The sequence below is a fragment of the Protopterus annectens genome, chromosome 3.part0 (assembly GCF_019279795.1).
Source record: "Protopterus annectens isolate FY-2018-M chromosome 3.part0, PAN1.0, whole genome shotgun sequence".
Taxonomy (NCBI): domain Eukaryota; kingdom Metazoa; phylum Chordata; order Ceratodontiformes; family Protopteridae; genus Protopterus; species Protopterus annectens.
Window position 1 is genome coordinate 1897920567 of NC_056731.1, and position 22981 is coordinate 1897943547.

Consider the following 22981-nt stretch of genomic DNA (forward strand, 5'->3'; position numbering starts at 1 on the left):
ACTGTAGGACAGACTCCCTAGCTATCGAAATCTTGGGAGGTCTCATGAAAATATATTCCTGAGCACCATCGAACCAAATAATGGTCATTCCCTAGAGACTAGATACAGCTTGTAATGAGTAATAAAGGTATGCAAGGATGCCCAAGTAGCTGCTGCAAATATATCATTTATAGAAGCACTAGCATGGAAGCTTGCAGAAGAGGCTACTTCTCTCACAGAATGTGCCTTTATAGGTCCTGGCAGTTGCATTCTCCTTTTGTTATAAATAAAGGTTATGCATTCCTTGAGACATTTAGCCAAAGTAACCACAGAAACTGGTTTGCCCAGAGACGCAGAAGAGAAGGAAACAAACAACTGATCAGATTTTCTGAGTTCATTTGTTCTGTGAAGGTAAAAACATAATTGTCTGTGAACATCTGGCATACATAGACAGTATTCACTTTTGTTTGAAAGTTTGAGAAAAAATACGGGAAGTTGTATAGTCTGGTTTATATTAGGGTGAGAAACTACTTATGGTAAAAAGGAAGAATTTGTTCTTAAGTACACCCTGTCTTTATGAAAGATCAGGTAAGGAGATTTGCAAGATAAGGCTTGTAACTGTGATATTCTCCTAGCAGAGGTAATAGCAATCAAAAATAAAGTCTTCCATGATAATTGTTTCAAGTCACAACTTGCAGATAGTTCAAAGGAGAAACCAATTCAAGATTGCAGAACTAGATTGAGGTCCCAAGGTATAGTAGGATCCTTGTATGGAGGCTCCAGCAATAAGGTTCCTTTCAGGAAGGCTTTACAGAGCTTGTGGGACATTAGAGCTGAATTACCTAGACCATTATGAAAACCTGAAATTGCAGCTAGATATACTTGTATAGTCAAACAGGATACCCCTGCATCAAAAAGTGATGCTAAAAATTCCAAGACCTTATGAACTGGTGCAGAATATGGATCTGCTGTATAATCATCTAGTCAAAAGTTTGTGTGAGGCCAGAACAATTTGCTGAACTGGGGGAGTGAGTCTAGAATGCCTGGCTATCATGGGAACTGGAGAAGCCATGCAGTGAGCTTGAGATTGTGAAGATTCGGGTAAGTCTGTCTGAATGGGACAATAGGCCTAGAACTGGGTCCAGCCACCAAATGTCAAGGCCAAAAGGGGGAAATGAGAATTATCCTGTTCTTCGACCCATTGGTTTTCTTCAGAAACTGAGAAATGAGAGGAATTGGGGGAAGGTATATAGTAGACAGGGGGGGGCAGTCATGAAGGACAGCATCTCTTGGTGATTCCCCAGAAGGAGAGGATAAGGGCAAAGTAGCTGCTGCACTTTTTGTTCAGGGGGGATGCAAAGAGATCACAGCAGGGATGTGCCCATTAACGGAATATCTTTTCCACTACCAAAGAGTTGAGAGACCACTCATGAGGCATCAGAATGCTCCTGCTCAATTTGTCTGCAATCACATTGGAGTTCCACACAATATGCTTTGCAACTAGAAAGTGGTCGGATGAAATTGGCCACTGCCATACTCTGAGTGCTTCCCGACAAAAAGGATAAGATCGGGTCCCCCCTTGTTTGTTGATATACCAAACCACTGACATGTTGTCTGTTTGGACTGCAATTGTTCTCGAGGTGATGGCTTCTTGGAATGCTTGCAACACTAGGAGCACTGCCCTCATGTCTAGAACACTGATGTGCAGATTGGCCTCTAACTGGGACCAAGTACTTTGGACTGTCTTTCCCAGATAATGCCCCCCCCCCCATCCAGGATGTGTCCGTGGTTACTATGGCTTGGGGATAAGGAGGAACAAATGGATGGCCCAATAGAGTCTTGATGGAATGAAGCCACCAACTCAAGTCCTTCTTACCTAAACTGGTAATCAAAACTTGATGAGATACAGGATGATTCAGAAATGTCCATTATGATGCTAACAGCCATTGTAGAATTTGCATGTGAAACCTCGCAAGGGGAACTAAAGTGATGGTGGCTGCCATACATCCTAGAGCCTATAACAACAATTTTGGAGTCACTGCTTTGTTGCCAATAATCCGGCTGACTTGGAATCTTATTCTATGAAGTCTTTCTTGGGGAAGTGAAGTGATACAGGTGCTTGTGTCTAACACAGCTCCTAAGAACTCTAAATGTTGTGTTGGCTCTAGATGGGATTTTTCATAGTTTACCGTGATCCTCAGTGAGGAGCAAGTTTGAAGAACATAGTCCCTTGCCTGCAGCAGAAGATGCCTGGTGGTTGCTGTAATGAGCCAGTCATCTAAGTATGGAAACACCCAGAATCCTTGGAGTCTGAAGTGGGCTGCTACCACTGTCATGCATTAGGTGAACACCCTGGCCGCTGTGGTGAAAACAAAGGGCAGGGCTCTGAACTGATAATGACTGGCTTCCAGCTGGAAGTGCAGAAATCTTCTGTAGTGTTTGTCTATTTTATATGATAATACACATCCTGAAGATCTATTGAGTACATCCAATCATCTTTTCCTAAGAAAGGAAGTGTAGACTGAACTGTGACCATCTGGAATTTGGTTTGTTGAACCGACTTGTTCAGCACACTGAGATCCAAAATCGGTCTCCAGTCCCCTGTTTTCTTTGGCACTAAAAAGAATCTTGAGTAAACTCCGGATCCTGTCTGGTCTGGTGGGACTGTATGGATGACTGTTTTGTTGAGCAGTTTTTGTATTTCTAAAACTGCTACTGATGGGCTGATTTGAAAAGGGAATATTGTAACCTCTGGTAATTATCCTCTACACCCAATTGTTGGTTGTTATGTTTAGCCAGACAAGGAAGTACAGGGATAGTCATCCCCTGAATGCCTCCACAGGATGGTAATTGGGCCTTCCTTCAGGAGTGCTGGTAGAAGTTACCAGGGGTTACCAGGGAATGAATCCCGGGAACCCTGATTTTGCAGGCCACCTCTGCCTCTAGCACAGTGTCTTCCATTATAACTCCCCCCTCTGCCCCAGGGGAAGTTGTTACCATGTGAGTCCTGGAAAGGCCCTTGGGATTTTTTGAACCATCCCATTCCTCTGGTTCCTGGAGTAATGCTGCTGAGGAGTGGAAAAGCATACTCCTATGGCAGAAAGGGCCTTTCCATCCTTCTCACATTTGGCGAGGGTCTCTAAGTTTGGGGCCAAAAAGGGATGATCCATCAAAAGGAGCAGTGATGAAAAAAGACTTAAATGGCTCCACAAATTCACATAAGCACATCCAGGCATGTCTCCTGATTGCTACGCCAGAAAGCTGCTGCCCTGGTCGTCCCTTCGGCTGCATGTGCAATGAGCCTCATGGACAAATTACATATTGACTCAAGTGTTGCCAGCTGAGAAGCTACTTTGCCCTGCACTCCCTCAGCTATGGCTCCTGTCAGAGTATCTGATAGCTCCTTTATCTGGTCTCATTGGAGTCTTATAAAGTATGCCATATAGTTCAAGGACCTAAGTGCAAAGGTCAATGAAGCATATACATGCTTCCCAAATCTATCCATCATCCTAGACTCCTTGTTAGGTGGATGGATAGTATGACTCTCATTTGCAAGTTCCTTCTTAGTGCCAGTTGCAACAACCATGGCATCTACTGGAATACCTTTTGACCAATGTTCCTGATCCTCTGGAGCTGACAAAATATGATCTGGTCTCTTGGGGATTGGCCCGATGGAATAAGGAATCGTCCAAGCCTGCTGAGCAATCAATTTAATTAGACTGTCAGTGGGCAGAGAGATCCAAGAGGTAGATGGTTGGGCATGGAAGGCCTGCATTCATACCGATTCCTTGGAAGAAGGCTGATGGGATGTCCAGCCACCTCTCTGTTTCAGGAGTGTCTCCAAATGAGACATCTTCTGGGGGGTGACCTTGGGGAACATTCCCCTTCAACAAAATTGGTATCTTCCTTGAAAGACTCTTCAGGGGAGTCCATGTGCTTCCTCTTGCATTTTCTCTTCAGTGGAACTTCTTCAGTAGGATGTGCCAAAGAGGTATCTGAAGAGAACATAACTACCATTGTAGTATCCTGAGGCTTCTGTGTCCTCTGTCCCAGGGCAGAGGCTGGTGGTAGCTCTGGGCAAGGGGAAGGGCTGGGATGTTGGTCCAATGAAGATGGTATAGACTGTGAGCCCGCAATGGACAAGGTTCTCTCCATGGCCTGGAAGGCAGGTCCCCCCATAGAGGGATGGGAGCCTGGAACCGTGACAGACTCCCTTGGAACTATGGTCACATCTCACACCGAGGAAGCCACCTCTGAAGCCAAAGCCAGAGCTGAGCTCACATGTGCTGATACCATGAGGAGCATGGACAGCTCCAATAATATCAGAGTGGAGCCACACTCCCCAGAACGTACAATGAAGCGTTGGCCCTAGGAGGTCTCCAGGTCCGACAGAACCAAAGAGCTCAGGGCTGTTATCGGTGCAGGAGATGTAGATCTGATCAGCAATGATGCAGTTGACACCTGGACTGTTGGAGCAGGGAACTCCGAAGGCTCAGTTGGAGTGGAGGAGGAACAACAGGTGAAAAGATGGATACAGTTACAGAGTTAGGGAGGCTAGGAACCAATGAAGTAGTTAAACTCCTAGCCACCAGGAGCTGATCTACTAGCCTCATAACATCTGACTCTGTGAGGCTCTTGGTGGAACAGATGGAAGAGACCGACAGGGAATGGGGTTTGTCCAAGAAAGGGGTTAGAGGTCGGTCATGAAAAGGATCCACTGATGTTGAAAATCTTGTCTGAGGTAATTGTTTGGAAGGGAACTCCTTCGGTACCAAAGCCAATGGAAACGGGGAGTGAGGTGATGCTGAAGTCTTGGTTTTAAGTGCTGAAACAACTGGTGCAGGTACTAGTACCAGAGACTGAAGTGATTCCCTGATCAGTTCTGCAGACACTGAGGGAACTTTGGAAGTTTTTGCAATTTTTGATGGTGGAGCCATTGAGGTCGTCAATGCTGATCGGCTCCTCTTCTTAGCTCCCTCCTGTTTAGAAGACGAAGAAGAGGAAGATGGGAGCTAATATCAGTTTTCACCCTAGAAGAACCAGATATGGCCTCATTGAAATCTGACTTGATCAGACCTTTCAAAATTAGTTTATTCTTTCAATCTGCTAGGGCCTGGTCGATGAAGCCATGATATATGGCGCAGTCTTCCCGAAGAAGTATCGGGCCCAAACAATATACACCAAGCGAATGTCCATCTGAGTTGGGTAATTTTCTGTCACACTTCTGGCATCTCTTAAAGCCAGAAGTTCCATTAGACTTTTCTGCCACATTAGCCACAGACACACGCACGCACGCACGCACACACACACACACACACACACACACACACACACACACACACACACACACACACACACACACACACACACACACTCTGATAGAAGAAGAGAAAGGAAATAAAGTTTTATTTTTTTTTTTTATCAAAAGAAGAGAAAATGTACCAACAATTGTACAACAGAGTTACCGTTATGGTAAAGAGGGGAAGGTGTACTAGCATTGGTACAAGAGATTACTGAAGGTAAAAAGGGAAATAACAGATACCACAATGATAGTATTAATCAGGAAAAAGGACTGATAGCAGCTTATAGAGAGGTCTGGGCAAAGACAAAGAATAAAGTTAAATAATAAGAGGAAGAAAAACTTACAGATTAATAGTAGAAAATTAACTTGTGAGGTGACTGGAAAGGGCACGTCTGACACTAAAAGCTGCAAACAAGAGCTGAGGTAATCTTGAGAACAGCATTCTCAGTAAATCTAAGCTCGAGAGTTTTTCGAAGGTGCAGAGCGGGAATAATGGCCTAGTCCGTTCCAAGATATGGAACCAAACCCACAGTCAAGGATTAAGTGAAGATTGACAACATCATATTTATTTTTATATAGAAACAAAATTGCCTAGATGTAGCAAGGTCATGTTAAGTTAAATGTTCTTGGCTGCCAAAAAAGCAATTACTAGGAAATGTAAATCACAAGCAAAACTAACTACAACTGAATTTTTAATGTTGTAAAGGAGATAAAGGAACTGCAGGAGGAATCTTTAGAAAAGGGAAGGAGTAAACTGCATAGAAATAAATGGAATATGTGAGAAGAATACATACAAAATAATGTTCTTAAAGAAAGACATTTTAGGGAAGTCAGGACTTAAGCAGTCTATGTAATTTTAAAACGAATGCATACTAAGACAAATATATTTGTATAACGAGTACAAAGGAAAATTTGTAATGATTTGTTTTATTTTTTATAACTGAAGGTGTGTTCATGTCACTATGCAGCTTGTGATGTTAATAAAAAACTGGGAAAGTATAATGCGACCTCTTTGTGAATCCTCTCTTTTCGAAGTGATTTTGCCTTGTTATGCATATGCTCATTTGCTAGACATTTTCATCAAGACAGAGACAATCTGACAGCTAGCCTAGTGACCTTCCATAATGCTGGATCCATGACTTGCTTTCTGATGTAATCCCTGCTATCAATAACCCACCAACACCGGCACATGTTGGTTTAAATTAGATGCACCTATTTCCACAGATATTTATACCATGCTTCCTTCTACACTATTGAATATGTTATGACTGCTGATACCTGACAGCAATCCATATTTAGTCTTAATAATTAGGGCAACTTCTTATTTATGCGTTATATTGCATAAGTATTGTGCTTACATAGTTAAGGTGGCACCAAACTTATTGCAGCAGTCAACAAAGAGGAGTAATAATCAACAATGATGTGTAGCAATAATGAGTTGTTGTGAAGCATGTGATACATCAAGTTCTCCTTTTGCTGTGACAACACCACTGGATAATGAAATGTACCAGCTACATTTTTATATTTATGTTTTATAGTCACCTATGCTTTTAAGGTTTACAAAACTAAGTAAAAACCTGGAGAGCTACACATTTTACACAGTGAGCAATGCAATTCTATGTGCCTCTATTCTTTCCAGCTTAATAAAAAATGTTGTACCCTTTATATACCTTCCTTGATTCATTGTACATTTGCTGAAGTATACAATAACTGCATGTGCATTGTGGAAGTCAAGACTGTTGATTCTGGATGTGATTTGATAAATGAAGGGTTACCCACAGGAAGGGGGGCTTCGTTAAATCACAAAGGGATGGGGCTTGCTTGTCAGCAAAGGCACTGTGGCAACCTTATTGTGAATCTGTCATTGGTCTCTATAGCTGTATTGTATTGCTCTGTCTTTTTAGCTAATTTTAACAGCTAAATACACTTACCAGCAACACAGCTGCAGATACTTACATCGGAATCTGTGGTTTTGTATGGGTCTTCAATTTGAACTGCTTCTTCAACCATAGCCCAGTTTGCATTAGCCATAAATCTGTCCATTTTTAACATAAATAAAGTATTTTCTTTACTTTCCTGAATACATTTTACAGCATTGTACATGGCCATACGTTTGGCAGTTGGAATATCAGATAACCCTGAAGAAAGAATTACAGTAAACAGTCAAATACATATAAGTTAATCTTCTCTAAAAGATTTATTAAATATGTTCCTTAAAATCAAATACAATAACAGTTGTTAATGAACAAATTAATACCAAATAACACCTCCAGTAGCCAACTGCCATATAGTAAACAAAATACCTTACATTTACGCAACTGCATCACTGAACGTCCTAAAAAGTAAAGATTTTGCAAGAGTACATGATCAGTAATATAAAACCAGTAGATGCACAAATATGTTTTTGTGTATTTATCTCTCCCTCTCTCTCTCTCTCTCTATATATATATATATATATATATGCATATATGATTGTCATGTTTGGTCGCTCATTGCATTGGTCGACAGCTGGCAGTGTAGGGTTTTTTGAACATCTGGTATACTGAATGGATGTTTTGTCGGATGTTTGCTATGCAGAAAAAGGTAAGTGAGCTCTATGTTAGTGAACTTCAAAAAAGGGGTGCTCAAATAAAACCATTCAAGTAGTTCATTGAATTCATCTTTGGACCCTTTCCACACGATAAACAGGCTATCAACAAACCTCTTATAGAAAGCCACCTTCTGATACAGTTGGTGAGGTTTAAAGTATTTCCATTCCCACCATGACATGATAATGTTAGCAAAAACAGGGATTGCTCTGGCCCCATTGCCACGCCAGGCTATTGTTTGTACTGTTTTCCTGCAAAAGTAAAAAGCTATTGTCCAAGACAATTTTCAGCAAAAAACAGAATTTTGATTAGGGTGTTACTGAAATCAGTGAATCTTGTTAAATACTTCTGAATGAACCCCATGTCTGTCTCCTGATCAGTGCTGGTATAAATGGAGACAACATCCATTGTTAGTGCTTTTGGGATGTACATTAATTTTTTGGACATCAATTTGACTTTCGATGTATGAGATGATCGAATTGACAGTAAGATCTACAGTAAGGAAACGTTTGTGAACAACTATTTACATAGACACAGTCATCACCCACATCACATGAAAAAGGGAGTGGTAAAGAGACAGTTCATACGGCTCAGCAGATTAACAAGCAATGATAATTTTTTTGAGGAAGAAACGGAAACATTAAAGCATTTCTTCATAGTCAGGGGCTATCATTTTGATTGGTTAGCCACCATCATTGGTGATAGGTTCATTGGCCAATGAGGAGATACATACCCCCAGACTAGTCTTCTAATTGGCTATAGGGCTCCCTATCAAATCTTTCAATATCTTGTATGGAGCATGAGTTTGGTAATGCAAATATGAACAGGCTATGTTAGACACTTAGAGGTATCAGTAGGTTGTAACTGCCAAAATACCTGGAAGTGCCACTAGGCTGTAATTTATAAAAAAAAAAAAAAAACTTCTCATAACACTAACACTAGTCTGACAAATTTGAGCTGAATGTGTTCAGGTTATAGGTAGTGAATCAAAAAATGAAATCTGTTTCTTTTCTGATGTACAAAATGATGATGTGTTTTGTGTGGGATAAAATTAATGGTTGACATGTTGTGGTATATGTTTTGTATGTGAATCAAATGATGTATTGATCATTCATTATATAAGCATATATTTATATTTACTGGTATATTTTAAAGCTTGAAAAAAAAACTTCACAGACACTCACTTTGCTGAAACTTTTTCTAAAACTCAAAAGAAAAGTTCACTGTCACTCACTTTGCCGACACTAAACTCACCAACAGTAAAAAAGATCAAAAAAGCATAGCTGACTGCAGGAAATGTTGACTTGGCAACAAAATATATATATAAAAAAGTTTTTTGCAGGATGCTTGCCCCCTTGAAGCCACTGATGTGAGGAGCTGTGCCCATCCATTCTTCCTTCTACTTACACATATCAACTTCAAGATCTCACAACAGTGGGGATACAAGGGAAAATTTCTTAAATCCTTCACACCAAGTCAAATCCGACAATGTTAATTCTTTGATTAATTGAAAACCAGTCAAATCAGCCAGATAATTCACAATTTGACTAAATCAAAATTCAACATATTGATGGTGCACACACACAGGTCTAGGACATTTCACTGAATGCACATTTCACTGAAAGTCAAATTAGTGTGCACTTTTCACTGAAAGCTCAATTCACTGAAAACTCAATTCACTGAAACACATTTCACTGAAAGTTATATATGGCCTTTTCCCCACTGTAGTGCAACCCTGGAGTTAGTATATATATTAAGGGGGGTGTAGGGGGCACCACCCCCACATTGGGGGGTATGGGGGGCATAGCCCCCCACATATTTTAAATATTTTGAACTATATACATGGATATTTGTAATTCCAATATATTACTCTTTTCTGAACATAATATATACTTAAAATATGTGGGGGCTACGCCCCCCACACCCTCCAATGTGGGGGGCAGTGCCCCCCACCCCCTTACTATATATACTAACTCCAGGGTCGCACTACAGTGGGGAAAAGGCCATATATAACTTTCAGTGAAATGTGTTTCAGTGAATTGAGTTTTCAGTGAACTGTGCCTTTCAGTGATTTGTGTTCGGTCATTTGAGTTTCAGTGAAATTTGCATTCAGTAAAATGTCCTAGACCCATACATATATATATATATATATCTATATACACATACATATATATATATATATATATATATATATATATATATATGGGATCCGGACACATGCTCGACTAGCATATGTCCGAATCACAAAACATCGAACACACATACACGAAAGCGCTTAACATCGACAAGCACTTCCGTGTATGTGTGCCTGTTTCGTAGATCAGACTACAGTGCTGGTAAGGGAAAATTCCCTTTTCCCCACATTAGTGCGATCTCAGAGTGAGAATAATAAAGTAGGGGGGTGCAGTGGGGTGAAGCCCCCTGCAGAAACGTAGATTTTTTTTTTTGAACTACACATACACGGAAGCGCTTTTTGATGTTAAGCGCTTTCGTGCATGTGTGTTCGATGTTTTGTGATTCAGACATATGCTAGTCAAGCATGTGTCCTACACCCATATATATATATATATATATATACACACACACACACACACACACACACACACACACACACACATACACATACACATACACACACACACACACATACACACACACAGTACCTGTCTATGTATGTATATACCACTGTTCTAGTCACAGTCACTCGATGTGATCTGCTTAAATACTTTGGATTAATACCTTCATTGTAATTTACATGGCACAAAATAATTTTAAAAATTAGATGCTAGATGACCCCCAATGACAGGAGAGAGATGTCAAAGCTTCTTGATTCTTTTGCCATCACAGGGAAATGTATAGCAAATAGAATAACTTATATGAGATGATTCTATAATAGCAATCTATGAGTAGTTTGATCAATAAAAGATGAATTTATCTCTATTGCAAACTGACAATAGTGAGACTTCCTCCAAAACAACAATGTTCAAGGTATTGTGGAGATAAATTCATTGAAAGAAAACATCAGTATGAAATTAAAAGATTCCCAAAATAAATAACTGGTAGAAAGTTGCAGGGTAGCTTTTCTATTACAATAACTACTCCTTCTCATTAGAGGGTACAGAGGGGATAGCCTGTTGCAATAATAATAATAATAATAATAATAAAAAATATATAAATAAATAAATAAAAATTTTAAATGAGAACAGGAATGTTTGACACATATTGTCTTCCTGCATTTTTATGGTTAGTTTTCATAATTCGGGGTCACACAAGTCTTGGAATGGCAAATAGGAGCTCTGCAAGTCTTGTCATGATGAAAATTATGCAATGAAATGCTTCTGTTAATTAGACCCATAAAATGCCTACAATATCTTAAAGAGGTCTTTTTATAAATACTGTTAAAGTCTTACAGAACATAAAGCTTGCTTGCAGGAATCTCACAACAGTCAAGGTTCCCACTAAGACAGTCAGGGATTCAGATGTTGAGCTATTACTCCCATCTGGATCTGAGCTCTGAGGAACTTCCTCATCATCCTATCCTTCTCCTCTGCTTTAGACAAGTTCCTGGAGGACCTAATGAAGGAGGTGGTAGAAGGTGGCCTGGAGTGTCTTCTAAGAGTTTCCTAGAGAAAAGGTGAGTGGAGCTGAAGAGAGATTGGCTCCGGCGAGAATCATGGTGACCAGATTCAAGGTGACCTAGGCTTCAGTGAAGTAGGATCAACAGGTGTCAGATCCGACTTTTTGAGATTTTCACAGGAGGCTCAGAGGACATAGCCAATGTATTAGAATAGTTTGCAGAACTGTTCTTAGGGTCCTGCGCTGATTCATGCTTCCCGTTTTCAGACCTCTTGGAGGGGGTTTGAGCCCCAATAGCTAGAGAAGAAGAGGAAGAGGGAAGAAGGCTTTTCAGCAAGGGTCTTTATTAGATAAATGAACTTTTGAAAGTTCGACTGTCATATGGTCGACACCATATGATCAAACTTTCAAAAGTTCAAATATCTAATAAAAAAATAAACTATACAAAACACCTACCTGAACGCTTTATGGAGATCTCCGTTACAATGTTCGAACATTCAAAAATCCGATCATATGGTGTCAACCATATGACACTCTAAATTTTGAATGTTCATGTTCGAACATTCAGTATAGACCCTTTCAGCATCAACTTATTTTTTTCAGTCACTAAGAGTCTTGGAAATGAAACCAGCACAAATAGAACAATCAGTTGAGAAGTGAATGAAAATGACATCAGATAAGTGACTTTTAAAGATTTAAAATTTTTACTGGCTTATCCTGCATGTTTTGCCTGGGAAAGAAACACCATTTTCAGCTTGACCACGGAACAATATAACAGTCTCATGGTCCTTCTTCTAACTATAAAAAGAAAAAGTCAAGCAAACAGCTTTTGCCACCCCAGCAGGCTAGCAATTTACCTCAGTCTTGGGTGGGTGACTCTGCTGTGGCCGGAAATTATTCTTCAGATGACTCATAGTTTATGACAAATCACGCTGATGTAGCACCTACAGCCACTATGGACCAGAGGTTATTTACATCCTCTGTGGCTGTTGGCGTTCACTCAATGGGCAAGGGATAGCCACTCTTGCCAGTTCTGAGTCAAGGAACAGGGAAGGCTTCCCTGTTTGGTCAGAATATTGTGTTCATCCCTGAGGAAGCTGCTGTTGCCGTCAATAACATTGTTGGCCCCAGTTTCCTGTCAAAACGAAACAGAAAACTAAACATGTATCTACTCCTCAACAAATTTATTTAGACAAGAGTAGTTTATTAGGTCTGGGTCAGGGTTAGTTCAGCCTGTTGATCCTTCTTGTAAAGTGGTTTCTGGTGAAATTCGAAGGATGCCTGTTTTCCTGAAGAAATTCAAAATTCTGAATCTAGACAGGAAGATGAAGAGATAGATATAGGTTTTCATCTCAGTTTTCTGATTTAGACTTCCCTGTGGGGGTTTCCCTTTCTCTGAAACTATTTCCAGAATGTGCCAGTGTTTTCAGTGGAAAACACTGAGGTCTCTCAGTCTCACAGAAAATACTATGAGCTATTACAGAAGGAATTTACAGGACCTGCACCCATTCCTTCAGTTCTGTCATCTTTGCAGGATGTATGCATCACTGCCTGCAATTTTCCTAATAGTCAGCCTGATGCCCCTAAAAAGGCAGATAGAATTCATAAGGTTTCTCAGTCTTTTAAGTTTTTATACACTCATCCTAAACATGACCCAGCAGCTACATTATTATTATTATTATTTATTATTTATAATATATAGATTTGGTTAATCCTATTGCTGCTGCTAAAGCAGTTAATTCCAATCCTACTCTTTCTGACAAGAATGGTAAGATTATTAATAAGTTTGGGAAAATGTTTTTCTACTGCAACATTTCAGAATTTTGAATTGTCAGGCTTATATGTTAAAGTTTATTCTGACTAATTGTGAAAGCATGGGGAGTGCTTTGTCTGCAGTTTCTTCTTGTGAGGAAAAACATGTTTTAAATAACTTTGTTTCTTCCATTTTACAGGTAACAACTCATTGTTTACTGTTTACAAAGTGAATAAAACCCTTCCCCACCTGGAAAGTGGGAACTGGTTCTATCACTCCCTGAGACAGCTGGAAATAAGAGAGTCTGGTCTGGAGGATGAGGAACTACCCCATGGAAAGGAGGAATTTAATCTCATTACCACATGTAACCTTGATGAATATTCTTCAGACCCCATTTCTCTGAAACTTTCTGTGGTCAAACAGAAAAGTGGAGATTCAAACTTTCTGGAAGAGAAAAAGGAGTGCCAGGTTGGAAGGGGAGGAGTCTCTAAAACAGTCATTCTGACTTATTGGATTGTCCATGGCTTTAAAGTTTCCAGAATTCTTCTTGGAACCTCCTTGCCATTTCTTATTTAACTTCTGTTTACCTATATTTCATTGAGACTGTTTATTTTGTTTCTAACCAAAACAGGATAAGGGAGTTAAGAGAACTGCTTGGAAAATTTGGAAAAGGAGGGCTGAAAAATTTAAGAGATTTCCTACATATCAACTTACCCCCTGCATCACACTTTATGATCACCTCTGAAGCAGAGGGGTAAAAAAAACTAAATCTCTATCCAAAGGAGAATTTAAAATCTCATTTTTAACATCATCAGGGATGTTCTGAGAAAGTAGGCATACAGACCTCCTGAAATTAGTACCAGTTGCCATAGCCCTTGAAGAAGTATCGAGAGAGTCATACACACACTGTATATGATGAGTAGTGACTTGACCAGTAGAAGAAATTAAATTATTTAAAGCAAATTTTTCTCAGAAGAAACTGCAGATAAAACCTTCCTCATAGGTTCACAATTAGTCAGGACAAACCTTAACATATGAACCTGACAATTTAAAATTCTTTAAATCAAAGTTGCAGAAGCATACACTTTTTCCCATACTTATCAATAACCTTCCAATTCTTATTGGACAGATTAGGGTTAAAATTAACTGACTGGTTAGCAGCAGTAGGATTAACTAATGCTACAGCTGCTCAGCCAGGTTTGGGAGGAATGTATAAAAACTTAAATGACTGTGGAACTTTATACATCCTATCTGCCTTTTTAGGAGAAGCTGCGTGACTGTCATGAAAATTGAAAGTGGTAACGCACACATCATCCAAGGCAGATATAACTGGAGAAATGGGTGCAGGTTCTGGAAATTCCTTCTGAAACAGCTCATAGTAGTTTCTGAGAGATTGAGAAACTTCAGTGTTCTGAAAAAAAAATGGCACATTCCAGAAATAGTATCAGAGAAAGTGAAACCCCCACAGGGAGACTCAAAAGCTGAGCTCTACTCTATATCTGACCCTTCATCCTCCTTTCTATATTCAGAATCTTGAATCTCTTCAGGAAAGGAAGCATTACTCCATCTTTAACCAGGAACTACCTTACAATAAGGATCAATAGCGTGAATTAAACCCTGAGCCAGATCTAGTACACTACTCCTGTCTAAGGAAATTTGGGAAGTAGATACATGCTTAGTTTTCTGCTTATTTTTGACAGGAAAAATTGGGCTAACAGTATTATTAGTGGCAGTACCAGCTTCCCTAGGGATGGGCACAACATTCTTACAAAACAGATAGGCCTTCCCTGTTCCCTCTTCCAGTACCAACAAGAGTGTCTCTCCTTTACCCACTGAGGGGACCCAAACAGCCACAAAGTAATTGGCTAAGCCCCTGTCCATAGTGGCTGTAGGTGGTACATCAGAGGGATTCAGGGTAAATGATGAGTAGTCTGAGGTCCAAAAATGGTCATAGCAGTTTCACCCACCTGCGAATGTGTCAAATTACTAGTCTGATGTGGTAGCAAAGGCTGTTTGCTTAATTTTTTTCTTTCTGTTGCTGGAAAAATATCTAACCATCAGACCGACAGTTTGTTCCATGGTCAAGCCAAAAATTATGCCTCTTTCTCAGGAAGAACAAGCAAATTCCATTAAAAATAAAAAGCCTTTAAAAACTTACTTTATTCCCCAAAGAAGACACACTAAAAACACTTAAATACACTATGCCAGTCTCATAAAGCAAAATAAAAAGAAGTTACTATATGTACTTACCATAACGTTCCATCTGTGTTGTCCATTTTCATTCTTCCTCAACTGTTGGGTTTGCATTTAATCCTTGGATACAACTTGGACACTTCTTCCAGCTCATGGAATACTGAAACTCTCACACTTCTCTCTTTACCCATAATGCCCTAGTCACCTAGCACACCTTAGATCTTGTTTGCTGCCCATAGACTTGCAAAGTATTAAGGAATTATGGTATAACATAATCTGTGACTCAAAGGAACAGCAGTTCTTGCAGCATCATTCTACCTTTCCAAGAGTAAAGCAAGGAGGGGGGTTTGTGGGAGGGACAATGAAAATGGACAACATAGATGGAATGTTATGGTGAGTACATAACTTCTTTATCTGATGTTGTCATTTTCATTCATTCCTCAACTGTTAGGACTGAATCCCCAGATACCTAACTCCTGGTGGACTCTAAGAAAGGCTATTCCTGAGCACAGCTGAGCAAAAGGCTGCTCTGCCCATAAAGAGCAGATTCAATTTGTAATGAGCACTAAAGGTATGAGGATTAGCTCAAGTTGCAGATACACAAATATCATCCATGAAAGTTCTGGGAAAAAAGGCTAAGAAGTTGTCATAGATCTGGTGGAATGGGCTTTTGGTGGTTTTGGTAAAGGCAAACCCACTTTTTCTTATGCAAAAGTAATACAATCAGTCAACCATTTGGCTAAAGTTACTTTAGAAACTGGTTTGCCTAATCTTAATTCCAAAAAGGAAACAAATAGTTGTTCTGATTTTCTCAAATTTTTGGTTCTGTGAAGACAGAAACGTAACTGTCTGTGAACATCCAATAGGTGCAACATATATGCTCCTTAATTTAAGAAATGTGGAAAGAAGACTGGAAGGTTTATAACCTGATTAATGTTGGATTCTGACACCACCATAGGTAGAAAGGCTGGATTGGTCCGTAAAGATACTCTATCCTTGTGCAATATCAAATAAGGGGGTTTAGATGACAGGGCCTATAATTCCAACACTCTTCTGGCAGAAGACAGTTTTCCAGGTCAGAAATTCTAGTTCACAGTTAGCTGATGGCTCAAAAATGGATTAAGTTCTGCAAAACAATATTTAAATCCCAAGGAGGAGTAGGATCCTTTAATGGAGGTCTAAGTAGATATGTTCCTCTGAGAAATGTTTTGCAAAGTTTGGAAGATGCTAAAGTTGAATTATTTATTAGAAATGGCTGCTAATTGCATGCTTACAGTTGATGAGCTAGCCCCTTCATTGAAAATTGTAGCTAAAAGGTTAAGAACCTTAGAAATTAGAGCTGAAAAGGGGAGCTAAATTCTTTTTATGAGCCCAAAATATGAATCTGTTCCATTTATTTTTGTAAACTTTTCCAAAGGAAGCTTTGTGGGATGATAAAAAGGGTTTACTATGGTATGGTCGAACCGGACCCCACTGAATGATAGGATCGTCGACCCACGTCCGCAAAAACGACAATGTCAAATTCAGACATTGTCAAAATACGATTCGTCTTCGACCTCGAAACAGGGTTTAACATGGTTCAAGATAGGGGCGAGATTCGTACTTCGACAATGTCAGGTTCGACACTGCGTTCGGCCTCCGGACTTCGACTAAACTAAGTGGGTTCGACCGAACCCACTTCGACCCTACCATAGTAAACCAATAAAAATATATGACAGACATGGGAGTAGAGCTTGGACTGTCTAGCAATCAATGGAATTGGATAAATAATGCAGTCGGTTTGAGGCCTGAAGTGTCTGGATGAGTCATGTATGTTGGGTGATACAGTATGTCTGGAGTTGGATCCAAAATCCAGGGTGGGTGCACAAAATGAGACCAAAGGAAGGGAAACTATGTTCTTCAATTGAGATGCTTTCTGGATAAATTTGGGAATGAGGGGGGTAAGGGGTAAGCATATAGGAGACCAGAGGGCTAAGCATGAAGCAGAGCATCTCTTGGGACTATCTCTGGGGGAATCAGGCAAAGAACCTGCTGCGCTTGTTGAGGGGACATACAAAGATATCACAGCATGGTTAGCCCAATCGATGGAAAATATTCTCTGCCACATTCATGTTGAGAGACAACTTATGAGGCATTAGAATTGATCTTCTTAACTTGTCTGCAATCACATTAGACTTCCCCAGAATGGGCAAAGCTATTAGAAAATGATTGAATGAGATTGCCCATTGTCATTCTCTCATAGCTTCTCGACAAAGGGAATAAGATCTGGTTCCCCCTTGTTTGTTGATATACCAGACCACTGACATATTGCCCATCTAAATCACAATAATATAAATAGGACCTGCTGGAACGATAGCTATGTATCCCAGAGACAACCCAGTGTATGAAACAGGCTTCCCATCCATGTGAAGCAGAGTTCCCTAAGCCAATTTAAGTGCAACTTGGACAATTGGATGGGAAACCAGAAATTCATCCCTGGTTTGGCAACTATTTCCTCTAATGGACAGAGGTAACCTGTAAATGGTTCATCTCCCAAGCCCATGCTTATACTTATCAAGGGTATCAGAACTTGTCAGAGATTTGAGATGCATGGGTAGGCTTAAAAAGGCCCTTGTGCTCGTTAGCCTAGTAAACACCTATGAACCTATAACCATGGTTGGGAGAGTGTCTTGGAAGGCCTGCAATGCTAGGAGGTCAGCTGTCATCTCTAGGACATTGATATGCATGTTGGCCTTTTCAGGAGACCATATGCCTTGGACCATCTTTCCCAAGAATTGCCCCTCCCCAATCTGAGAAATATATATGGTCAATATGGCTTTTGGTTGAAGGAGAACAAAGATACAGCCTTCTTGTATTTGATTGGAATGGATCCACCATAGATGGGAATTTTTGCAAGCTTGCATTATTTTGATTTCACTGGATAAAGGTTGTTGGAGAAAAGACCACTGAGTTGCACGTGTTCAATGGGGGATCCTCATATGGTACCTTCCTAGTGGTACAGGGGTGATTGCTGCTGATGTGGATCCCAATGCTTGAAATCAGACGACCTAAAAAGAGAAGAGCTTTGAGTGATCTTTTGACCTGTAACTGAATTGTATGGATCCAGGACAGAGGAAGAGAAGCTATCTGAGTGGTCCTATTGAACAGAGCACCGATGAATTCCAATATCTGAGTTGGCATGAGTTGAGATTTGTTGTAGTTGACAGAGACCTCCAGATGAGAGCATAACTGGACAAAGTAGTCTTGAGCTTGAATTAGATGATGCCTGGTCAGAGCAGTTATCAGCCAGACGTCTAAATATGGAAACACCCAGAATCCCTCCAGTCTCAAGTGAGCTGCTACTACTGCCATATACTTGGTAAACACCCTTGGGGCTATGGGGAGACCAAAGGGCACTGCTCTGAACTGGTAATTTCAATTTCGTTTGCTGAGATCCAACACTGGTTTCCAGTCCCCTGTTTTCTTTGGCACTAAAAAGAATCTTGAATAAGTTCTGGATTTTTTCTGGTCTGGTGGGACATCCTGGATGACTCTTCTCTAGCAGCTTGTTTATTTTTAGTGCTGCTGCTTCCCTCTGATTGGGTGGAACATTGGTGATTTTGTTGTTACCAGTAGGGGTGGATGGGAAAATGGTATTATCTTGGACACCCATGAATCTTTTGTAATTTCTAGCCAGGCTCTCTGCTGCACGGAGAGATGACCTCTGACTGCCTCCACAGATGGACAGTTGAGCCGCCTTTCAGCAGAGCTGATAAGCTCTCTCAGAGAAAGTATCTCTTGATCCCTGGTTATGCGGACCACCTCTGCCATGAGAAACTTGTCTCCATGTGGATCTTGGAAAGGACCCTGGGATTTTTTTCTGTTCTCCTCATTGATTCCTAGAAAAGGTCCGTTCAGGGATCAAAAAATGTATGCCCACAGCAGACAGGCTTTTTCCTTCCAGCTCACACCTAGAGAGTGTGTCTTTAACTTTGGGGCCAAATAAAAAACTTCCATCAAAAGAGGCAATGACGAAAGAAGATTTTAAGGGTTCCACAAAGTCACACAAGTGCATCCAGGCGTGTATTCTAATGGAAATGCCTGAACCTGCCACCCATGAAATACCTTCAGCTGCGTAGGAGATAAGCTTCATGGGCGAATTTGAAGTGGACTGAAAGGTAGACAACTGTGAGGATATAGTGCTGTCTACCTCAGAGGATATGATCATAGAGAGGGATTTGGGAAGTTGTTTAATCAAAATCCTCTAAAGCCTCATAAAATCTGCCAAGTAATTCAGTGACCTAAGAGCAAAGGTCGCTGAAGCATGGACATGCTTCCCAAATCTGTCCAGCACCCTAGACTCCTTGTTAGGGGGGGTGGACAAAGGAACTTTGCTCTGCCAGTTCTTTCTTACAAGCCACCGATATGACCATGACGTCAATGGGAACTCCCTTACTTCAATATGTTCTATCCTTAGAAGGTGCCAGGATCCTATCTGGTCTCTTAGGGATAGGTTCAATTTTATCAGGCTCATTCCTGCTCATCGGGAGACCAAATCAATGAGTCACTCAGGGGATAGATGGGCCAGTGCCAAAGGCCTCCAGAACACTGACTCCTCTTGGGATGGGTTACTGGGGGACGAACCACCCCTTTGTTTCAAGAGTTCCAAGATGTCTCCAAATGCAGCATTGTCAGGTGGTGATTTGGGGGACCCTTCCTCTTCATCAAAGTCATTGTCCTCCCTGACAGACTTTTGGGGAGAGTCTGAGTGCCTCCTTTTACACCTCCTCTTCCTAGGGACTTCCTTGGTGGGAAGCTCCAGAGAAGTATCAGAAGAAATTTCTACACCCTGCTGGGTTGTCTGGAGACTCGCTTGGGCTGGCTGTCCCAGTGGACCAGAAAACTGAGGTTCTAGATGCCAAATCGAATAGAAATGGGTAGTCAGAGCCAAAGAAGAAAAAGAAGTCCAAACTCTGGGAACAGAGAAAGCTCTCTCCACTACCTCAAATGAGGCAGAATGCCTTGGAGAAAAGGACACAGACATATCCAATAAGCCATGCTTATGACCATCAGCTCCCTTTGCCCCAAAGGCAAACTACTTGAGGAAGGAGTTGGAGCCAAGCTGTCCAGCACTGAACTTCTGAGGGGCAGAGATGGCTCTGACAGCTCTGAAGTCGAATCCATCAGCCTGGAGCCAGTGCTACAGCTCTAAGAGTTGTCCAGCTCCAAAGTACTTAGGGCCAGATCACTCAGAGACACCATCAGAGTCTAGGATGCCAACATCTTCAGATCCGAGGCAGATGACTCTAGAACTTTCAGATTCAGTGGCTCCAAAACTGAAGGTCAGATTGGAGAAGGAGCTAATAAAGGAGGAGTACTACTGATAAAGGTCTCCAGACTGATGGAGTCGAAGCTGGGAGAACTCTCACTTGTATCTGCATCAGGAGGAAGTTCCTCATTATCCTGTCCATATCAGCTTCTATAAGGCTTTTGGAAGATCGAATGGATGAGGCCATGGATGAAGGTCTTGAATATTGTCATAGTGATGTCAAGAAAGGAGATGGAAGCTGAGAGGTTATCAAGGTTATCAAATCTAACAATATCTGAGGTGAGTGGATCCATGGAGATTTATCTGCTCTAGGTTTCAGATCCAAAGCTGTCAGATCCACCTTTTTAGCAAGCTTAATAGAAGATTCTGTTGATGAAGTCAAAACAGTAGACAATGTCTGCTCAGGAGATCTTTTACGAGATTCTCTAGTCTGAGAATCACCTTTTTTGTCTACTTTTGGTTTGAACTCCAGAGGCTGTAGAAGCAGGTTTAGAGGGCAGCAATCTCATAAGAATTAATTATTTCTGTCAATCAAGAGACAGGTATTAAGCCCTTTACAGATATCACAGTCGGTGTCGAGATGCGAAGGCCCTAAACAATATACACACTTTGACTGTGCATCTGAGTTGGAAATTTTGTGGTCACAGGCTACACATTTTTTAAAACCTAAAAGTTTATCAGACTTTATGCAGATAATAGAGAAAATCAGAAAAAAAGTAGTTTTTTTATAGCAAAAAAAAAAAAAAAAAAGAGAAATCACCAACAATGATAATTAAAAAGAGAGTACTAACATAGTACTTAAAGAGAGAGATTATCATTGATGATAATAAAGTATACTATAACGAGTAATTTAATAAAGAACAGAAAAGATTTAGGAAATAACTTTTTTTAGAAATTTAAAAGCGAGTAAAGAGCAAATAGATATAGAAAAATGTAAACTGAAAATTAACTCAAGAAAAACACACTATGAAAGCTCACTCAAGAGTTTACAGTGACCACGTCCGAATGCTAAGGCAGCAAACAAGATCTATGTTAGGTGATTATGGCATTATAGGTAAAGGAAGGAGCTCAAAAGTTTCAGTGTTCCACAAGCTGGAAGAAGTGGTTGAGTCAGATCTAAGGATCAGATCTAAACCCAACAGTTGAGGAACAAATGAAAATGACAACATCAGACACCCAAATTCTGCACAGAAAAAAATGTTCTCAGTTACTTTAAAAAAAAGTTATGTACTCACCACAACCTTCCATCTGAGTTGTTGGTTTTCCATTTGTCTTCAGCTTGGGGGTTCAGATCTGATATTGGATCTGGCTCGGCTGAATACTACAGCTCTAAGATCCGAAAATCTGAGCTCCTCCCCTACCTATAATGCCCTGCTCTCCCCTCATCCTCTCAGATCGAGTTTGCTGCTCATAATCTATCTGTTGTGTACAATAAAAAGTTTTAAATATATGTCCCTGCATAGTAGAGAAAAAGAGCACTTCCAGAGCAAAAACAGGTAAAGAGATAACTATATCCTTATCCGTCAGGTCATAAAAGTTTGGAAGGGGGATGGAGGGAGGGAAGGTTGAAGACAAATGAAAAAACAAATCAAATTGAACGTTATGGTACATACATAATTTCTTTATCTGAAGTTGGTGTTTTTCATTTGATCTGCAACCTATGGGACAGAGTCTCCAGCTACAGAACTCTTGGGAGGCCCTCATGGAAGGATATTATGGAGCACAGTAGAACTAAAGGAAGGCCTGTTCCTGGAAATAATGTCCAATTTGTAATGAAGTATAAAGGTATGTGAATTAGCACAAGTAGCTGTAGAGCAGAGATCATCACTAGTGACTCTAGACCAAAAGGCAGCGGAAGTGGACACAGACCTGGTAGAATGAGCCTTGATGGGTACAGGTAAGGGTATTCCTTCAATGGAATACACACGTGAAATGCAGTTTGTAAGTCAATTATCCAGAGTCACTTTGGAAACTGGTTTCCCCAAATTAGCTTTTGAGAAGGATACAAAAATCTGGTCAGACTTCCTGAAATGTTTAGTTCTATCCAAATAAAACCATAATTGTCTGGATACATCTAGCATATGGAGTTTGTATTCCCCTTTATTTTGAAAACTGGGAGATTGATGACCTGACTGATGTTATCTTCAGATGCTACCTTGGACAGGAAAGAAGGACTGGTATGCAAAGTCACTCTGTCCTTGTGGAAGATCAAATAAGGTGGCTTAATAGATAAAGCTTGAAGTTCAGACATTCTTTTAGCTGAAGTGATGGCTACTAAGGAG

At 40.5% G+C, this 22981-nt stretch overlaps 1 protein-coding gene across 1 annotated transcript in view; it reads right to left on the reverse strand.

The window, feature by feature from the left end:
* Positions 1–22981, reverse strand: part of SLC9C1 (solute carrier family 9 member C1) — a 3253894-nt gene that overhangs the window by 2314896 nt on the left and 916017 nt on the right. The window contains exon 10 of the mRNA XM_044066060.1: positions 7238–7419. Within this exon, the coding sequence (XP_043921995.1) occupies positions 7238–7419 (182 nt within the window). The remainder of the gene's footprint in view (positions 1–7237; positions 7420–22981) is intronic.